Source organism: Helicoverpa zea, chromosome 24 (genome assembly GCF_022581195.2).
Source record: "Helicoverpa zea isolate HzStark_Cry1AcR chromosome 24, ilHelZeax1.1, whole genome shotgun sequence".
Taxonomy (NCBI): domain Eukaryota; kingdom Metazoa; phylum Arthropoda; class Insecta; order Lepidoptera; family Noctuidae; genus Helicoverpa; species Helicoverpa zea.
In genome coordinates, this window is record NC_061475.1 from 2,412,989 (window position 1) to 2,432,019 (window position 19,031).

Here is a 19,031-nt window from a genome sequence, read left to right on the forward strand (position 1 = left end):
CAAATGCCACCATATCTATAGTTAAAGAGTTGTTCATTATTTTCCGATTCTGCTCAAAGTTAACATCTACCGTGTAACCAACATTTCATTTCAAATTCTTATCACAGTCCAGAACATTTCTGAATGTTCAATTTCCGTCCACACGAACTCTCATACTGACCGTATAGGGTTATTATATTAAGTGTGTTTGGTCAAGAGTAGTATAGTAGCCGATAGAATTTTATAGTACTGTCATAACATTTGTTTATTGCTTTTCTACTGTCTGATTTTCGATTTAGATTTTTGTGTTTGTATGTCTGTGTTAATTTCTTAATAAAGATGCCTTGAAATAGACCCATTTTTGAGCTCCATTGGGACCATTATTTTATAAATAGTACACAAGAGCGGTATATAGTATGTTTAAGACCAATGTAAGCAGTGCAATTACGTACAAAACTTAGTACTTCAAAGACATTCCACAGGGTATTTAGCAATAGAACACCAAGTCGGTACCACCTCCCGTAATTGGTACAATCAGGCTTGACAATGCAAACATCTTCCATAAATAATTAGTTGTGACAGCTAAGGGTTCATCTCAAACGTGTCAGCGGCACGAGATTAACGGTCTGTTCAGACAGACCGGCTCGGAGAGGAGAACAAATTCTTAACACGTTGAAAACCGAGTACTTAGTATTTGTAGTAAGGCTTATTTTTGCATGTGCACTGCTTTCGTCGTTAAGAATGCTCGAAGGCGCTCGGTGTGAAATAATAAGAGGAGCTGACCGGCTCCGATCACGTACTTTTTCTCGGTCTTGCAGACGTTTGGCTCCGATTGCATGCTCTTTAACGCTCACGCAGCCGAACGGAGCCGGTGGGAGACAAATCCGGTCTGTGTGAAAAGGAAAATGCGCGCCGATGCTCTCCGAGTCGGCCTGTGTGAACGAACCCTTAGCGGCACGAGATTAAGTGTCGTACATAAACGTAGCACTTGCGTCGTCGAGTGTACAATCTCACCGACTAACAGGAATTTGCATGATCTGTGTACAGTCGCGCTGCCTGGATTAGCTCCGAATATATTAATATTATATCCGTTCATATTCAAACAAAGCATTTGTTCGGCATTTTGTGTGCTTTGAAAACATGAAGCTCGGATAATGGGATTCCGTTTCAAACAAACCGGTTGTTACGTCAATAGAGAAACTTGATCCAAATGTTTTTGTCAGTAAAAATTTTAGTCATTAAAAATCGCTAGAGACGGCAAAGTTTTAATATTTCAACATCAATTTGATTCTTTATCTTCAGCTATAATTCGTCACAATTTATTAGGGGACGAAAAACAAAACCATTTGCAACCCCTAGTTAGAAGTTGGTATAAAAGTATGACATGGCGTAAGTCGTTGGGAAAGTATAAAGTTCAAACAACATTTATTTATTTATTTTCTTAGGAACAACAAACAGATATACAATATATTTTATATATGTAGTAACAATATATATATAAAAAAATAACAATAGTATAGAATTATATGAAGCATTGATAACAAGGTTTAACAATTGTATATCCAACTACGTTATTCACAGAATATGTATACTGTAATCCTTAAAACTACGTCATGCAATGCGATACAAACAAAACAAATCAGTTAAAATAAAATGAAAACAGGCAAGTGAATGGAACAGTTTCTAAAAGAGGAAATTGTAGGAACAGTTAACAAAATAAAAAAATTAAATAAGTTTATACATATTAATTAGATATGGAAAGGCACAAAATATTTATAACTAGAGAGATTCTAAGGCACCTATTGTTGCAATAACATTCTTTCTAAATCTTCCAACAGAATCAGCAAATAAATCAAGAGTCTTAAAGTAAACATTGAAATTATTTGTGAGTCGGCGTAAGGGCGCACGTACCCCTGCATTGGTCTTACATGATGTTACGGCAAATACAGGTCGTTCACGTACACCACGTCTTAATGTGTTTCTTGGAACTACATAAAACAATCTATCGGTAATATCTGGACAATCGTAGGAATTATTACAAATATCATATAGAAACATTGCATCAAGCTGCAAGCGCCGGCCCTTCAACTGCATGAGCTTGTATTTTTTAAGTAAGCTTTTATAAGACAAGGAAGAACGAAAACATCGGTAGTGCACTGCCTTTAGATATTTCTTTTGCACTTTCTCAATACTCTCAGAGTATTTGTCATAAAGAGGGCTCCACACCGAAACTGCGTACTCCAGTTGCGACCGAACCAAAGACTTATAAAGATACAAGTACGTATCCGGACGTTTAAATTCTTTTGCAGACCTCATAACAAAGCCGTACATTCGGAATGCATTACCCACAACGTTATCGATATGAATATTGAAGTGTAACTTATCATCCAGCACCACACCAAGATCCCGAACGAGTGACACTCTATTGAGGTTTGAGTTATTTAGAGAGTAAGGATATTTAAGGACATCTTTTTTCTTAGTGAAGCTGATACAACAACATTTTGGAATACTAAGCTGAAGTTTGTTTTTGATACAATAGTTGGAAAAATTATTAAGGTCCTCTTGGAAGAGATAGCTGTCCCGATTGCTATTAATTTGTCTATAAATTTTGAGGTCATCTGCGTATAAAAGAATTTTTGAGTTTTTGAAACACGTGTGAATGTCATTAATAAATATATTAAAGAGTAGAGGTCCTAAGATAGATCCTTGTGGGACTCCAGAAGTTACGTTTATCGTTGGTGACTGGTAACCGTTGGCCACTACTCTCTGAGTTCTGTTGGAAATGTATGAAGAAAACCACCTAAGTAGGTTTCCACGTATACCATTGTACGCAAGTTTTTGTAATAGTAGTATATGATCGACCTTGTCAAAAGCCTTTCGGAAGTCAGTATATACGCAGTCAACTTGTATACGAGAGTCCATGCTGTTAAATAAATAATCTACGAAAGTAACTAAATTGGTGGTTGTAGACCTATTCTTTACAAAACCGTGTTGATAACGTATAATATTGTTTTTAAGAATTGGGTATAATTCGGTGTGGACTAATCTCTCGAAGAGCTTCGACAAGGACGACAAAATAGATATAGGGCGATAATTTTCTACGTCATCCCTAGGACCGGACTTATAAACTGGGGTGACGTTTGCTTGTTTCCACACCGCAGGGAATACTCCTTCTGATAATGATTTATTAAAAATTATTTGCAGGGGAATGCATAGATTAGATGCTGTCTTTTTGAGAAACATCACCGGTAAGCCATCTGGTCCAGGTCCTTTGGTAGCGTCTAAGGATTCTAGTGCTTTAAGGACTGTATCCAGACTGAAATTAATACTGCTAATCAAGCTACAATTGTCTGCGTAATCATCACTTAAAAGTGAAAAGTTTCCGGCAGATGGTTCGTAAACCGAATGAAAATAACTTGAGAAAAGATTACAGATTTCGTTGCCGTCAGTGGTGTATGTATTTTGGTAGTGCATTGTGGAGGGGATACCGGTATTTGATTTACGGTCTGATATGAATTTCCAAAAATATCTTATATTATGTTTGATACTACTTTCTACAGAAGTTATATACTGTCTATAGCAATGTTCACATTCACTCTGAAAACGATGTCTATAAATTGAGAAAAGTTCGTAATCCGAGATGTTATGAAATTTCTTCCACTTCGTCCATGCCTTAGTCTTATTTTTAAAAATATGTATTAGTGAGGGTGAGAACCATACAGGAAAGTTGGTTGTTCTTACAGTAGTTAAAGGTACATGCATCTTTACAATACGGGATATATTATTGTAAAATACGTTCAAGGCCTCCTCAGTGGACAAATTACCCAAGGAACTAGCCCAGTCAATTTTGCTCAATTCATGAGATCATAATCAGCTTTATAATAATTATGTTTTTTTGATGGTTTGCGATTTATACATTTTAAATTAAAATTTACTGAAAATTTAATACATAAGGGTGGATGTTGATTATCCGGCTTCACTAAACTGTCGGGTGATTCATATATTGATACCTTATTATTACTAATAACCAAATCCAAAATTGTATTATTAATATTTTTCAACATATTGTACTGACAACCGTCAATAAAATTCAAGAAGGCATTGAGATTTATAGCATTACTCGAGGTACCATTACAAGTTACATTTTGAACAGATGCATCATTCGGACATAAGACCCAATTAATTTCAGGTAAATTGTAATCTCCTATTAAATAAAAGAATTCGATATTGTCATTATCAAGTATGGACCGCATCATGCAAAAAAAAGATTCATACACGAACTCTGGAGTGCGTGGCGGTATATATACTGCACTAATAACCTGATACTTACCTTTTCCGGAACGTGAGAAACGTAAAAGAATATGTTCAATATGAGCATTTAGGGAGGTATCCGATGCTATCTGTACTGTGTTTAAATTTAAATTCTTCAGAACAGCAATGAGGACACCACCCCCATCTTTTTTACCAGTAGCCGCCCGATCGCGATCACACCTATATACCACATATCGTTGGTCAATGAATTCATTACTTGATATTTCAGGAGTAAGCCAAGTTTCTGTTAGAATGATAATATCATAACAATTAGATAGAATACTCACATAAAGGCAATGCAGTTTAGTGCGGAGCCCTCTACAGTTTTGATAGAATATCTCTAAATTATTAATAGCCATTTGTGCGATAGGTACATGTTATAAATAAATATATTAGAGTTAGAGGGCATACAGAATTGACCCAAGTGAAATCCTGGATTATAAACAGCGATAGGTAATATGGAAAAAACTTGAAGGCAAAAGTAGCAAACCAAAAATATCACTTTATAGCCTTTGAAAAATAGTAAGAATTTTAAGCTGTATAGCATTTGATTTCGGCATGACAAACATTCCATCATAGCATAACAATTGAAATAACCGTATCCAAATGTAGTACATATTTTAAACAAAGCGATAATGAAAATTATAAATATAACGTAAAAAACATGCAGATCATTTACAAAGACACATGACAAAAATAGTGTAGGTGCATTCAACATTCTAATTAGGCAGTGTAGATGCGTATCCTCTCTTGATCTTGGCAATATCCTGTTGAGATCGAATAGGAAATGCTTTAGTCGTTTCTGACTCACGTACGAGGATAGTTCCGTGCTTGACCCACACAAACTTATAATTACATTTCTTACATGCCTCCTTACATTCCCGGAATAAATGCTTATTTTTTAAGGTGAGGTGCTCGTGCATCATAATTCTGTGGGGAGAGCCTGATATACCCAATTGTTCCGAGTTTAGTCCTTTAGCTAAGCGGTATGCGCTGAGTACATTATCACGTAATATACGTGAGGTCAACTTCACTACTATATTCTTGGGACTTACATTTTCACGGTGTGCGTGGGGAACGCGATGAATTGAGATAATGTCTTGTTTAAGTATAGGGCATTTTATTTTGGATCCAATGTTTTCAATTATCGCCAATAAGTCCTCGTTTTTCCTTTCCGGTACACTACATAGTTCTATGTTACACTGTCTAGCACTCTGCTCCAGGTAATCTATTTTAGTGACCAAATCCGCGACTGTACTCTGTAAATCTAAGTTGTGTTGCACATGCTTATTTATAGTTTCAATTTGGCAATTCATAGTTCTCTGCTGATCATCGGTAAATTGGATGGAGTTCTGTAGGTTAATAATATCTTCAGTTATTTTATTATCAAATCATCTTTATTATCAGGCATCAAAGGCCCATAGATAAATACCTTAAAACTAGCATACATATGTTATACAAAAATTGTTAGTAAATAAAAACTTAAAACTATGTTAGTAGCACTTCACTTAATGCACTATCTACTATCTGTGCGGTCCTGTGGCACTTGTCCGCGGAAGCGACGGAACACCACGTCCTGTGGCCAGAAGTTCTCGTCCAACACGAGGTGCAGGAAGCACGTCGGCACTCGCACCACGAACGCCTTGAAATTGACGTTATGGCGCGACTCCAGCAGCTGCACTCTCGGGGCGTACTTCAGCTTCTGGCGCACGTACTCCACGATGTCCTCCGCCTTAGTGGTGTAGTGTAGGCGGGAGATGTACACCGGGGTGTTCGGCTTGGCGGCACGAATTTTGATGTTTGGCTCAGTAGGAGCCGTGCCGCAACGATTCTTGTTGGTTCGCTGACGGCGCTTCCTCCTTTGCACCGTAACGAACCCCTCATCGTCAGCCCGATTCTGTCCCTTTACGGGCACGGGCTTCTTCGTAGCATCAATTTTGCTACCGGTGACGCTAGCGTAGTCTCGATGTTTCGTCGACGCTGCAGAAACGAGCAGCTGTTCGAGCGGTCGAGCGGCGGCGAGCGGAGGAGCCGCAGGGACGGGAGCGGGGCAGCGGGGCGCACGAGGCGCGCACTGTGCCGACTCAGCATTCGGCGGCGACAGCGGCGATGGCGACAAAACTGCTGACGCGAAACTTGCACCCGATACATCGAGGCACGCTCCGCGCCGCATGTTTACGTTCGATGCACCCGCAGGTGACCCAGTTACAGTCACCGATTTACGCAACTCATAGAGTTCGCTGCGCAATTCGGCGACAGTATTTTGGGATGCATCTAACTTCCTCTGTACATCCGCAAGACTTGCCTTAAGAAAGACAATATCTTTCAATAGGCTTGTTACGTCGACGTGGTCGAAAGTGACGGGCGGTAGCTTGTTGAGATCCTTCGCTACAAACGTCGGCACGTCGTCAGGATCGGTCTCCTTTAGCAGCGTGATGATATCTTGTATGCTTTTCTTTGTCCCGTCACGCCGGCGGGACACCATCTGATCGCTCTTGTTAAGCAACCGGTACAGCAACTGCTTTGCAGCAGCGACGTCCTCCTCGCTGAAATTCGTCGCGCAGATCTGGATAGCGGACACCTCGTCCATCACGTCCAGCTTCTGCTGCAGGAACGCCAGCAGCTCATTCGCCACAAGCTGTTCACTCATGGCGATTAAAATAACTAGCAACGGCTTACGCCGCGCTAAAACGATTAGTGACAAAAGAATGCGTCAGCAACACGACTGCATCGAATCGCAGCTAGTACGAGACTACTTTGAATCCAAATTTGAAAATTGCTGTTTTAAATTAATTTGTTCCGATCTAATGATATTTATTTCTGCTTTTATTTCGACTGAGGTTTGGGTGAGGGCCGATAAATCGGTTTGAATCATTGTTACTTTGTCGGTTAACTTAGAAATATTATCGGTCATATCCTTACGCCACTCTTCTAAGCTTGTTTGTAACTCGCCATATTTTTTATACAGCATCATCAGCAACATAGCAGTAAAACATTTGGCAACAAAGTAACGGAGCGATATTACACGAACGTTTAGGGGTTATAAACAAATGTGCCCACATCTGTACGAAGGGAAATTGAGTCATTTCACCAAGCCTCCGTGCAGCGAGATGAGATATCTTAATTATGAGAAAGACACGCCACGTCTGCAATAAAAGCAGTCTGGCACCGTTTGTCATTGCCTTTGTACCCAAGCTTATATAAAATGCGCCTCATCTGGCTCAGGTCAAATGTTAATTAGATTCCATATTTTTGGCACTATTGTGCTAATTTTATGAATCAGCAAGCTTTTTTACTTATACATCAGTGGCTTTTTTCTAGACCTTTGCAAACAATTAGTCGAATTATTAAAATTGGTTTAACGATTCACAAGATTTAATGGATAAATGAAAGTATGGAAATGGTATTTTGGAAGTGCCAGATTTTAAGAGACGTTGAGGTATCCCATTGCGCGGAGCAGACAATTCGATAAATAAAAATACTGTCAAAAGAGTGGAAATATCAAATTGTGGGAACAATACAATGGCAATAAATGTACCAATTATTTTTCAGAGAAAAAATATAGTAAGTAAATGTATTTTACATTCAAAATCACTAAAACATAGCATCAAAATGAACAAAACAGGTAAATCGAAGCTCGACTTCGTAAGTCACAGCATGCAGACGAAAACAAACACAAATAGGAAAACCTGCTACAAATTCAGCGAGCGCTGTGTACAAATCAAGTTTTGCATGATTCAGACGCCGTAGGTGCAGATAATTCAGCTATTTTCTCGTACATTTCCCCCAGTCTAGTGTAAGTACGTCCAGGGGCCGTAGATCAAGGGCCCTCGATATTACTTAATATAATTCAAGCGCCCTGCATTCTTCTAGAGACGTCGATTAAGGGAGGCGAACACTAGGGGTCGGTAATCGAAAAATCGGGGTGACTCAGTTCACGCAACGGTACGCCGCCGTCGGTGTGAAGAGTTGTGATTCCCGTAAAGTTAGGAGCAGGTAGGTAAATTTTACTCGTAACTTACTTTTAATCGATTCGAGTGATACGCCGAGTTGGTTTGTTTTGTTTCTTTGGAATAATCTTCGCTGTTTTTGTTCGATACTATGTGATTTCTACCACCTTTCATTATAGCATTTTCGGGCAAGCAAATGAATGCGTTATATATACGAGTACCTCTAGGGTTGTTTTATCTCGTGAACACACTACTTAATAAACATTACATTCATTTCCCTAATCCCTGATATCACCACTACTTTCGCTAACATCACAAAGTGCTCCATCACTCTCAATTTAATCCTCTTTCATGAAAAGTATCAAGTTTCATGGATGCAGGTAAACAGGTTTAATTTTAGAGTGAATTCACCATAATCGGATCACGTTGTGCTGGAGGCAACTCAATAACAACTGTCAGGGTAAAGTTGGGGAAGTTGGGGCGTTGCGGAAGTGGTCCGTTGGTAATGGCGGCCGTGTACCTTCCGGCTTGCGTTATGTAACCTACTTGGTTACTGTGTGATAGTTGGACTCAGAAGGAACATAGTGTAGACGGAAATTACATGGACCATTTTTGTGATCATTCTCCGAGGAAAAGAGATAAATAGTGAGATGCAAAATTAGTTGGTATCTATATAAGAGCTTCTCTTTTAATGCAGTAATGGAATACTTGATGAGAGATATTATAAATATTTTGTACACCATAGTATGGCAGGATATGTTGGAACCAGAAATTTGCACCTCCATTGTACTATATTCTGACAAATAAATATTTTTGATTTGATTTGATTTGAGAACGGTAATAGAAGTTTGAACATGACATCTCCTGAAAGTAAAATTAGAATTTGTAAAATCAGATTGGCTAGTAGGTACATAGATCTATTTTTTTGCTAACCTTCTAAAATTCTCTTTGCAGTGAAGCGTTCGACTGCTAAATCAATTTCTCTTTACCTTGTAATTGACAGTAACCAGACCTCGGATTCTTATTGGCGTTAGAATTTCGAATTTTGTTGCCTCAAATCTTTTCAGGCGATATTTTTGGGATTTTTGCTCCGCTACGGGCTTAAATTACTTGTATGAAAGGTGGATCATTATTTTGTAGAGGATTTTTTTCCTGTTATTTCCTTGCTTTACACATTTTTGATGATGGCTTAAATTCAATACCCACTTGGGTAGTGTTTCAAGTATCCCATCGTGTTATGAGATTTAAGGAGTAGATAGTTCACCAGTGTCCAAGCAAATGCTTGTGCACTATAATATGTCCTGTGCAGCTGATTGGTCTCCTTATATGAGAACGGCCACCGTGGTCCAAATCGGCTTCAAACGCCATTATTATCGTATTCCAAGTAATATTAACCTGCCCCACTTTTTACATTCTTGGCTTTTATTATGCAAAACTGCTATATTGTTCTTTAATTACTCTTGATAGGTAACTATTTGAAAGTCACAATTTTAAAGGTCACCTCAATAATACCTGAACTTTGTGAACGTCAATATTGAATATTGTTAACAACTATGTAATTATTATTGACGTCAGGTCGAGACTGGGCGTAAAACTTTGTTAGAATCGTAACTTTGCGGTATTAAGTATTACAAGTAAAATAAAAAAATAGAAAAGACTAAAATACATATAGCTGATAAGTGATCACATATGTTCTAGTATATAAAACATATATTGATGATTACGATGAGTTGTGTGCTAATTCTTGAGAATCGTCATAACTAGGTAACAAGTTTCTCTAGTTAAAGACGTGCAGTAACGTAGCTCGCAATAATAATACTGCGATCACCAGTAAGATGGACGCAATAAGTAAAAGCTGCAATAAAAATGGTTCGTTATGAATGCATGAGAAAGGCCATCAAAGAAGAGAGACGGCAAGTTTGTAAAACTTTCTATCAACACCTCAAGCGAAAAACTACGACCATTCTATCAAGAGTGAAACCGACAAGGTAGAAGACTAATGCGATTAGAATACCTAACCAAACGACGATATAAACTCCTGTATCGCTCAACTTGTACGTACAAAACCAAAACAAGTCGATTAAACTCCGCCATCTCAAACAGTTTGTAAGCACTTCAAAAAGCAATAATTCAAAATGGCGGCCGTTCATTGGCCGATATTCAAACTCTTTGGTAAGCATTATCTTTTGTGGGCCTGTTAATTGCTCCCATTGAGTTTTACTTTGAATTTAAAGGATATTGGGGGAGTGAGACTTTGTTTAGTTGAGCAAATAATTGTTCGGAACGAAGACTTGATTTACAGTTTTGACGCTACGACCAAAACATTCGTAGTCATTATTTGCGCACCAATCATAATATTCATTATGCAGAAAAATGTAGGTTCGAATTCTGAAATGCCATTTAAATATTTGTCCGGTTCAAATTCCAAAGGCCTGGCGTACCGGTCGAGCGTTTTCCATTGCCTTTCGTGGTCGTGAAAATTACGACCGAAGCTCAAATATTCGCTCTAATCTAAATCTGTTGATTTAGGCTGACGTGCTTCGACTTTGAAGAACCAATAACTGCTAATCGATATCAATTATCTGTTTGTAAAATCTTTAAAGTTATTGATATAACGGTATCGGTGCGACGCAGTTATATTACGACTAGATATGAAATGTTTGGGTAACTGCGCTGTTGGTTTATCGATTGATTGTCAACTCCTAATAACTTTCTATAATAAATTCACTTGACAGATTAATAACATCTGTTACACTTTGATAGAATTTCGAACGGCTAAATCAGCCTTCGTTTAGGTTTCTGTCGCTTTATTCAGCAACTTAGTTGTGTCAGTCAGATATTCTTAGTCAAACATTCTTGAAAGACTTGAAGATTCTTGACGCTCTGGTACAAACCAAGACAGCTAGATGATGCTATCAAAGTCGGGTCCTGACTGAGACCTACCAATAGCAAAAATATTTGTTGTTGACACTACAATTTTATTGTTTTTATCTCATGTGTATAACACTCAAGAAAATGTTTCTACTGTCTTAAATCGGTGTTTGATAATGCTAATATACAACTGGAAGTCGACAACCATCTAGACTAAGTAAAGCACTCACCAGGTTTGCAAGTATTGGGGTTGCCGGCGCAAGGGCACCGTTCGTTGCTACAACTATCACAGTCACAGGCCTCGACTGCTGCCGTCCATGGGGGGGATGCTGTCGCTCCTGGCACCTGGTCGGAGAACAGGGATTATTGAAGAAAATCTAGGATAAAGATTAAGCCAATTCTATATTTAATGATACTGGACAGGACAAAAGTTTGACTTGATACCACTGGCTAGGCGTGTACATAGGAGGTCAATTTACTTGGAGACCATAATGATGAAATCTTCAGCAGCGTTGTATCGAAATATTTTAAATCAAGACAATTTAAATTTTCGAGTGACTTTCTGCAAATACTTTATAGGGTCACCGATCATTACTTATAATTCAAAGCTTAACTTTAAGTAGGCCTCAAACTCCAATAACAAACTTTTAATTGAAAACCTCAATCCGTCTAGTCTAGCTCAAAGTATTATCAGAAAAATGTCACAACGTCTTACTTTAAAATCGATAGCACTTCGGCATTCTGCGGTAACCTTTCCAACAAAGTTGTTGTTAGGACTTACTTTCTGTTCTAAACTAGGTCCGAGCGTTGTCACCTTCGCGTCACTTGCTTCCAATAAATCATCTTTGACTTCATCAGCAATGATATTCAGATCAGTTTTACTAACTCCGTCCTCTATTAGACTTTTCAAACCATCCACTTGTTTCGACTTCTCTCCCGTATAAGTATAATTTGGTGTACTTCTCGTGTTATAAACTATTGGCAGTGTGGTTGTAAGTCTTTGCGTTCTGTCATCGTCGATATGTTTTAAGCTAACAGTAGGTTTACTTATTCTATTGGACGGTGCTATTTCTAGTTCTGCTGAGAAGGACACGTCCTTTTGATATAGAACGTCTTCGTCCGCGTCGGAGATGTCGGTTGCTCTTGTGGCATTTAGCTCTGTGGAAAAATTGTCATATGTTAGAGGAGAATGAACCTTGATCCAACCATATAAGGTTTTAAGTTACACCTATCTTGAGGTCGATATAGAAGAGTTATGATGTTAAAGTTACATAACCAACATTGTGTTTTCCCATGCAACTGTCGCTCATGCAATACGGCTCGTTGTCTGGTCGGCTTATGGGACTTATAATAGACATACATATATTATCCTCTATCTATAGGAGCGGTGTAATGTTTAAGACATGTAAGTAACTTTGCTTTAGTAGAATAAGCACTAATTGTTTAGTCTCAAAAACGAAGAATCCATTATAAAACTTTCACAAACGATACTCAAAAATGAAAACATGAAGCGTTACAGTAACACTGAACTATGTTCCGTCTATTCAAAGAGCAGTGTATTCAAGTGCCGAACTAAGTTTGTGGAACCTCATACACAAAACGCTACCTACATATATCTCGATTCTACAGAATCGAGTACGAGAGAAATCGATTCATGTGACAAATCGAATTGTACGATTCTATGATGTCGGTGGAAAGACATTGTTCCTTCTAGGTATTCTCTAGAAGCGATTTTATGTTACCACAAAGATTTTGTTACATAATCGTACACAATGTTTGCTTTGCTAAGTTTTATTTGTGCTATTCGATATGTTTTAGTAGATATTCTTACATAATTCTAGGTAAAACAGTAACAGCTCCCTTAACAATCGGGCATTTTTTCTTTCTACAAGGGCCGGTTTTTCAATCATCAATTAGCTTCTTTCTGAGGGATAAATTGAGCGGTTTGATATATTTTTCTATACAAAAGCTGTAAAGCTGTCAAACATATTCTTTAGATGAAAGTTACACAGATGGTTTGATTGGTAACATTATAATAATTATTTTTATTTTCTTTATCAGCACCAGTTCTATTGAATGGTAATTATGTTCCATTAAGTTCCCTTTACATTTGTTATATCACTAGCTTTTTTTTCGATATGTAAAGTACCCTACATAGGCATCCTTGTAAGTTTCACTGATGAACTCAGTGGGCCGTAAACGTAGATATAGCCATTAGCTCATCATAAATTCATCTCTCGTCAAGTCTATCGACCGGAAAGCTCTGAGGAGCTATGTTACCATCATCGAGATCGCACTAGTCTCTTTTTTTTTTCTTATCGAGATGTTGGAAGAATTGCTGTGTCTAAGTCTGTGATTAGAAGGAGTGGTCTGATCATGAAATTTGAGAATACCTCACATATTTTTATTTATGTTTGATAGACCAAGAATTAGGTATTAAATTGGAATTCTAGAATTGATTCATCATCATCATCTCAGCCATAGGACGTCCACTGCTGAACATAGGCCTCCCCCTTTGATCTCCACAGATACCTGTTGGAAGCGACCTGCATCCAGCGTCTTCCGGCGACCTTTATAAGGTCGTCTGTCCACCTCGTTGGTGGACGTCCTACGCTGCGCTTGCTAGTCCGTGGTCTCCACTCCAGCACTTTTCGGCCCCATCTGCCATCTGCTCTGCGAGCAATATGGCCTGCCCATTGCCACTTCAACTTGCTAATCCGGTGGGCTATATCGGTCACTTTGGTTCGTCTACGGATCTCCTCGTTTCGGATTCGATCACGTAGAGAAACACCGAGCATAGCCCTCTCCATAGCTCGTTGAGCGACTTTGAGCTTTGAGATGAGGCCGATAATGAGAGACCACGTTTCGGTGCCGTAAGTCATCACTGGTAACACACATTGGTTGAAGACTTTCGTCTTGAGGCACTGAGGTATGTCGGACGAAAAGACATTGCGTAGTTTCCCGAACGCTGCCCAGCCGAGTTGGATTCGGCGGTTGACCTCTTTCTCGAAGTTGGACCTACCTAATTGGACTACTTGTCCTAGGTAGATATACGAGTCAACAACTTCGAGTACCGAGCTTCCAACAGAGACTGGGGTGGGCTGAACATGGACATTTGACATAATTTTCGTCTTGTCCATGTTCATTTTCAGGCCCACCCGTTGTGAAACTCGGTCGAGGCCCTCGAGCATCATACTGAGTTCCTCCATCGACTTTGCCATGACTACGATGTCGTCGGCAAACCGAAGGTGAGTGATGTATTCGCCGTTGATGTTGATGCCAAGTCCTTGCCATTCCAGGAGCTTGAAGGCGTCTTCCATTGCGGCAGTAAACAGTTTCGGGGAGATTACGTCCCCCTGTCTTACGCCTCTTCTCAATGGAATCGGCTTCGTGCTATGCTCCTGTACTCGGACCGACATGGTGGCGTTATTATACAAACACTTCAACACCTCGATGTACCGATAGTCAATATGGCATCGTTGGAGTGACTCAAGTACCGCCCATGTTTCCACCGAATCAAAGGCTTTCTCATAGTCCACAAACGCTAAGCATAATGGCAAGTTATACTCCTCGGTCTTCTGTATAACTTGCCGCAGCGTATGGATGTGGTCTATGGTACTAAAGCCTCTTCGGAAACCGGCTTGTTCGGGAGGCTGGAAGTCATCAAGCCTGTGCTCGAGACGGTTCGTGATAACCCTTGAAAACAGCTTATAAACATGGCTTAAAAGTGTGATGGGTCTGTAGTTCTTCAATAGGCTGTTGTCACCTTTTTTGAAGAACAACACCACCACACCCCTGCTCCATGCTTCAGGCGTTTTGCCCTCGGACAGGACGCAGTTAAAGAGCTTCTGGAGGACTTTAAGTGCCGGTGTTCCACCCGCTCTCAGAAGCTCTGAAGTGATTCCGTCCTCACCCGGCGCCTTGTTGTTCTTAAGCTGCTTCAGGGCCATCCTAATCTCGTACAGACTGATGTCCGGGATATCTTCGGTATAATGTCGGGACAGCTTGGCTCTTGGATCTCCTGCCAAGCTGTCAACGGACTTTGCGACCGAAGTGTATAACTGTCCATAGAACCTCTCGATCTCGCCTAAAACCTCTGCCTTGGTCGACGCTATGCTGCCATCCTCCCGTTTCAGCTTAGTCATCTGGCTTTGCCCAATAGACTTGTCCTTTGCGAACACTTTGGAGCCTTGGTTTCGCTGTATGGTCTCTTTAACACGATTCGTATTAAAGAGACGCAGATCGTGTCGCAAGGATTTGGATATTCGTCTATTGAGCTGCCTATATGACTTCGCATCATGGGAAGACTGCAACTGTAGCAAGCTTCGTTCAGCCATGAGGTTTAAGGTTTGCTCGGTTAGTTTTTGAGGCCTATTTTTACGGCAGGGTCTAAAAAACTTAGACCCTACCGTGCGGACAGTTTCCACTAGTCCGTCGTTGATCTCGTCCACTGACACTAAGTTCTCAAGGCAAGCAAAGCGATTAGAGAGCTCGAGTTGAAAGCTTTCCGGGTTTTGAATATGGGACCGAGTAGGTCGGAGCGTAGACTTCATCAGACTGGACCTTTCAAGTTTAACATTGATATTCAGTGAGGCTCTTACGATTCGGTGATCGCTTCCGGTTTTTACCCTGTTGATCACAGAGACATCACTGAATATCCGTCTCTTGTCGGTCATGAAGAAGTCTATCTCGTTTCTCGTGAAACCATCGGGACTCAACCAGGTCCATTTCCTGTGAGGCGGCTTCTGGAAGAAAGAGTTCATCATGAAGAGTTCCTCTTTCTCCAGAAAGTCAGCCAGCCTCTGTCCCCTATGGTTCCGTTGCCCATATCCAAATTGCCCCACTCTCAACTCATCACCGCTTTTCTTGCCCAACCTAGCGTTAAAATCCCCCATAACAACAGTGAAGTGGGTTTTGGAACTATGTATGGCCCTACTTACGTCCTCATACATAGTCTCCACCTCATCATCGGAGTGTGACGAGGTCGGTGCGTATACCTGAATGACCTTCAGCGAATATCTTTCGGATATTCTGAGTATTAGGTATATCACCCTGTTCGACACACTGTCGATGGTTGTTATGTTGCTTACGAGGGACTTGTGAACGAGAAACCCGACACCACCTTGGGACTTTTGGTCTCCCTCCCGGTAGTAGAGCAAGTTACCAGACTTCAGGGTTACGGTGTCCTCTCCCTCTCTACGGACTTCGCATAACCCCATAATGTCCCAATGTAACTTGCTCAACTCCTCTTCCAGCTCGCAGATCTTTTCGTCAGTCCTCAATGTGCGTATGTTGTGTGTTACCAGGGCCAGTCGTCGTGGGGGTGGATAGCCGGATCTCTTCCGGAGATTCTTAGCACCCCCTGCTCCGCCGTTACCTTGACCGCTACCCGCGCCAGGGATAGCGGAGCTGCCGGGGACTGGGGGCCTGGTTTCTGTGCTTCTCATTGGGGGGTAATTGCCTTTAATCGCCACGCTTGGCAGGCGGGTTGGCGATTGCAGTGAGGGTATGCAGTACGCGGAGGACGCTGCTGCCCGACCTCCGGTTTGTCCCTTAGTCGCCTCTTACGACACCCACGGGATGATTTGGGGGGAGCGCAATTCTAAGCCGGCGTCCCACGGCAAATTGATTATTAACCTTATTTATCGTAGCTTAGGTAACAAAACCGCGCAAGTTAATTTTGTCAAGATTTCAGGAGAGATAAAAAACTGATTAGTATCTTCGAAATAAGTGTAGGTACTGAATACATAAATCGTTTTTTTAGATTTAATAACGATGTCACATATTAAAATGTGTGTATTAATACTGTATCAATATAAAATTGACTTAAATGAAGTATATAACGTCATATGACCAATTTTACGCGGTATTGCTACTTTAGCGACGTTATTTAGATGTTCGTTTGCTTAACTATAGTTCGGCCATTCAGAGAATGCGTTCCTGACACGTCGCGATTGAACTGACGACGTAACTTTGCAATGGCGTTGCAGTTACGATAAAAATATTTTTGCTGGTTGTTTACCGTTTTAACAATTGAGGAGCATTAAAACAACATTATTATATCAATAATCAATGAATGTAGTTACGTCGTCAGTTCAATCGCGACGTGTCAGGAACGCATTCTCTGAATGGCCGAACTATACCAACCAAGGCAGCATCAACCAACAAGAGCTACAACTCACCTGAGCACCCATATCCATCGACGTTTAACACATAACCAGGGCCGCAGCCGCACTCGTAGGTGCCGTCGTGCAGCTCGCGACACAGCTGCTCGCACGGACTGCCCTCGCCGCACCGCCCTGCAAGCACTGCACTTGTAACTATTCTATCTTTACGCGTGTATCACTGGGAGAGGTATAAACAACTAGTCTAGCGTTTAACACATAACCAGGGCCGCAGCCGCACTCGTAGGTGCCGTCATGCAGCTCGCGACACAGCTGCTCGCACGGACTGCCCTCGCCGCACCGCCCTGCAAGCACTGCACTTGTAACTATTCTATCTTTACGCGTGTACTACTGGGAGAGGTATAAACAACTAATCTAGCGTTTAACACATAACCAGGGCTGCAGACGCACTCCTAGGTGTCGTCGTGCGTTTCTGAAGTATTCCAGCTTCCAGTCATACAGGATGTAGCTGGGTACCAGAGTTTTACATAGAGCGTATGTCCTGTCTGTCGGGCTTCCTCAACCCATCTTCTAGGGAGTACCTTTGGTTAGACTGTCTGTCGGGGTGACTGTACGTCATCCCGTTACGATTTGGGCACACAATCTATAAATACAAAAATGAAATCCGTTTTCTGTTGTCACGTCATAACATGAAAACGGCTAGACCGATTTGGCTGAAAATTTGAGGGGAGGTAACTTAGATCCGGGAGAAGGTTTTAGGATAGTTTTTGTCACCATCAGGCTACGGGACGCGGGTGAAATCGCGGAAAAAGGGGTAGTTATCAATATAACTTAAAGAAACTAAAAAAATAGGAACTCATGTTGCACTCCTAAATACAAATCGGATACACAAAGACAAATAAACAAAACTTGAAAAAAGTCCGGAAACTAGACACTAGTAATTATTGTACCGATGTAGACTATATTAAAAACTATAAACTAATTTGACAACTTCAAACGAAGACTCAAAGAGAATACTCCACAATTTTTAAAATAACGTTCTCAAACGTTGGCGCGCTTCATTCCATTAGCCCAGAATTATAAAGTTAATTAGAAATCTTATCACGTTCTTTGACATCTCAGATTAGGGACAGATTACTCAAAGGCCAATCATTAAACCAAGGAAATATCCTCACTCTCCTCACTTTCGTAATATTGTTTTATTCCTCCTATCCGCTGAGATTTTTGGATGATGATCAAATTATTACGCGATTGGCCTTAATTCGAAGCTACGACGAAGTTTTTGACTGAAACTTAGATTTCGAATTGAATCCCTTTGTTGAAATGATTTTGCACGTTTTAATTTATACTTATATTGTAAAGAGGACTTTTGTTGTCTGTTTGTGCACTGTAGGCTCCAAAACTACTGAACCAATTTGAAAAATTACTTCACTTCTGTGAAGCTACACTATCCCCAACTAACAAGAGGTATACTTTATCCGGTTACGAGAAGCAGTTCCCAGAAAACGCGAGTGAAATCACTAGATACAGCTAGGTAAAGATAAAAATATTCTAACATTGCCTATCTGGCAATGGTATCTTATGGTATCTTACAGGTTTGTAAGCAGAAATTTTGCAAAAATATAGCCAGCTTCCCAAACGACCGTTATAAATGATCCAGACTGAGAAAAATGAGCAGACCATTGCAAAATAAATGTCAAATGAGGTAGGATTACATCATGTCTCGTACCCTCCCTTGTACGAAGAAAATAATCGCCGTAGATTAGTAATATGACGTACAATGTCTTGTTGGACG

At 40.4% G+C, this 19,031-nt stretch overlaps 1 protein-coding gene across 1 annotated transcript in view; it reads right to left on the reverse strand.

Annotated features, from left to right (window-relative positions):
• The window catches only part of LOC124642283 (pikachurin-like), a 63,231-nt gene that overhangs the window by 32,202 nt on the left and 11,998 nt on the right, over nucleotides 1–19,031 (reverse strand). Inside the window, 3 exon segments of the mRNA XM_047180639.1 lie at nucleotides 11,342–11,456; nucleotides 11,893–12,269; nucleotides 17,294–17,410. Of these exon segments, the coding sequence (XP_047036595.1) occupies nucleotides 11,342–11,456; nucleotides 11,893–12,269; nucleotides 17,294–17,410 (609 nt within the window).